The sequence below is a fragment of the Trachymyrmex septentrionalis genome, unplaced genomic scaffold, assembly GCF_001594115.1.
Source record: "Trachymyrmex septentrionalis isolate Tsep2-gDNA-1 unplaced genomic scaffold, Tsep1.0 scaffold148, whole genome shotgun sequence".
Taxonomy (NCBI): Eukaryota; Metazoa; Arthropoda; class Insecta; order Hymenoptera; family Formicidae; genus Trachymyrmex; species Trachymyrmex septentrionalis.
This window is the reverse complement of record NW_017304631.1, coordinates 697,344-699,549: the sequence shown is the minus strand read 5'-3', so window position 1 is coordinate 699,549 and position 2,206 is coordinate 697,344. Positions and strand designations below refer to the sequence as shown.

At 37.3% G+C, this 2,206-nt stretch overlaps 1 protein-coding gene across 1 annotated transcript in view; it reads left to right on the top strand.

Annotated features, from left to right (window-relative positions):
- The window catches only part of LOC108745705 (protein alan shepard), a gene marked incomplete at its 5' end in the record, with an annotated part of 14,326 nt that continues 12,120 nt past the window's right edge, over positions 1-2,206 (top strand). The window contains 4 exons of the mRNA XM_018482013.1: positions 1-243; positions 1,051-1,265; positions 1,671-1,729; positions 2,018-2,142. Of these exons, the coding sequence (XP_018337515.1) occupies positions 1-243; positions 1,051-1,265; positions 1,671-1,729; positions 2,018-2,142 (642 nt within the window). The remainder of the gene's footprint in view (positions 244-1,050; positions 1,266-1,670; positions 1,730-2,017; positions 2,143-2,206) is intronic.

The window sequence follows — 2,206 nt, the reverse complement described above, 5'->3', positions numbered from 1 at the left end:
CCGGTGCAGTACCGTGCGAGCGGCGGTGGTGGTGGCGGAGGTGGTGCGGCCGCCTGGAGTACGGCGCCGTCTCACGCGGCTGCGGCCGCGGCGGCAGCAGCGGCAGTTACGTACCCACCTTACACGCGTTATCCGAGTGCGGCAGCAGCGGCTGCGGCGGCCGCCGCGGTCGGTGGCGGTCCCCAGCAGCTACCGGCATCCGTTAATCCCTTCGTCACCGCTACATACGCGCAGCACGCGACGGTAAGTCGCATTTATTGTGTATTTTCCAATCTCTCTGTTGACTTTGTCCATGATAATAAACCCGAGACCGTTGTGCGACAAGGTGGAAAGTCGCAAAATCTGGAACGAGACGTAGGTCACTTTGACAAGCGTTTAATGCTCTGCGCGTGCGATTTTACAAAATTTACTGTTGTAAACAAGGACTGAAGAAGGAAATATATCATTTACAAATTCATGTAACTTCTTTGGAATCGTTTTTATATAAAAAAAAATAGCACTTTTATTTTTAGTATACGAAATTCTTGCTTATCAAAATTCATTTCAAAGTGAATCCTACTACTTAAATATGAAAATAATAGTTTCCAAGATTATAGAGTACTAATTTCATATTTTTATTATAGAGTACTAATAGTTCCAAGATTATAGATATATACTAATTTCATATTTTTATTGCACGCAAGTTATTGATTATGTTATGATAATATGATTTATAGCGGAACGCTAAATTCATGTAAAGACTATAGTCCTTGGCACACAGAAAAACGTAATGCAATAAAACATAAACAATAAGCGAATTGGTTAATCATACAGTAGAAAATATAAGGTAATAATAATGTAAGCGAATTCAAAATGTTGATTTTTTTTCTCTTTACATCTTACTACTGAAGTTTTTATGTACCTTTAGCCTATTGTAACACAAGTTTAAGATAATACATGTTGTATCGACCGATAGTCGATTCGATAAAAGCGATAGGCTCTATCAAATCAATTGTTCTTGACTCTTTTCGAACATCTTCAGTTATCGCACAGTATTGATGGTGCTTACAGTACGGCGGACAGCGGGTGCCTACAGCTTCATCTCCAGCAAACACTAACAGCAGCTCCAGTAGTGCCACCGGCAGTCAAAGCGGGACAATGAGCACGAACCTCAGCAACAATGCCATGCAGGGTCAACAAGCAGAGCAGCTGTCTAAAACGAATCTATACATCCGTGGCCTCAACCAGAATACGACTGACAAAGACCTCGTTAACATGTGTTCTCAGTAAGTAACGCTATATACGTGATGGTAGATATTTATATATCATGATGAAATACATAAATATTATGAATTTCTTTTGATATTTATGTACTGTACGAGTCAAAATTTGTTATTTAAAGTTCTTAATGGCATATATGCCAGATAGCAATTTTGGGAATTGAACCCGGATCTGATAAATGATTGTTCTGGAACTGCCAGCTGGGAGCTATCTAGCATCCCAAATGTAAATTAATATTATTTATCGTAATATACTTATAGATAGAAATTGAAATCGTACATAAAACTATTGCTTATTAATAATTATATTAGTTTATAGTAGTCATATCAATAATTTATTACTTTTTGAAATTGCATAGTTATAAGTAAATTAATGCAAATACGTCAGACCAAAACTCAATATTTTTGCAGGTACGGAACTATAACTTCCACCAAGGCGATTTTAGACAAAAATACAAACAAATGTAAAGGTAATTAATGCACGTCCTCAATATTTTTTAATTTCTTGGATTTATATATATATATATATATATATATATACACATATACATATACATATTATAATTCACATACGAAGTTTGTTGTTTCAAAATGTTTATCTTGTAATTCTTTCAATGAAATTTATGCGAACTTTTATAGAGAATTTCTATTCAAATCGTAATATAAATACATGTGATAAACAAAATATTCTCTTTTACGATTTCTTATGCATGATAAAATTGTCAGCGGGGGTTTATACCGTCGTAATTGTGTTGTAGGTTACGGATTTGTAGACTTCGAGTCACCGATGGCGGCAGAGGGTGCTGTGAAAGCACTGGTCGCCAAGGGCATCCAAGCGCAGATGGCGAAAGTGGGTATCTGGTTGCTCCGTAGACTGGACAGTGTACGTGGTTGTGCATGCAAGTACAGAGTAATACCAAAGTAACAGTAAACCTCTCTCTCTTTCT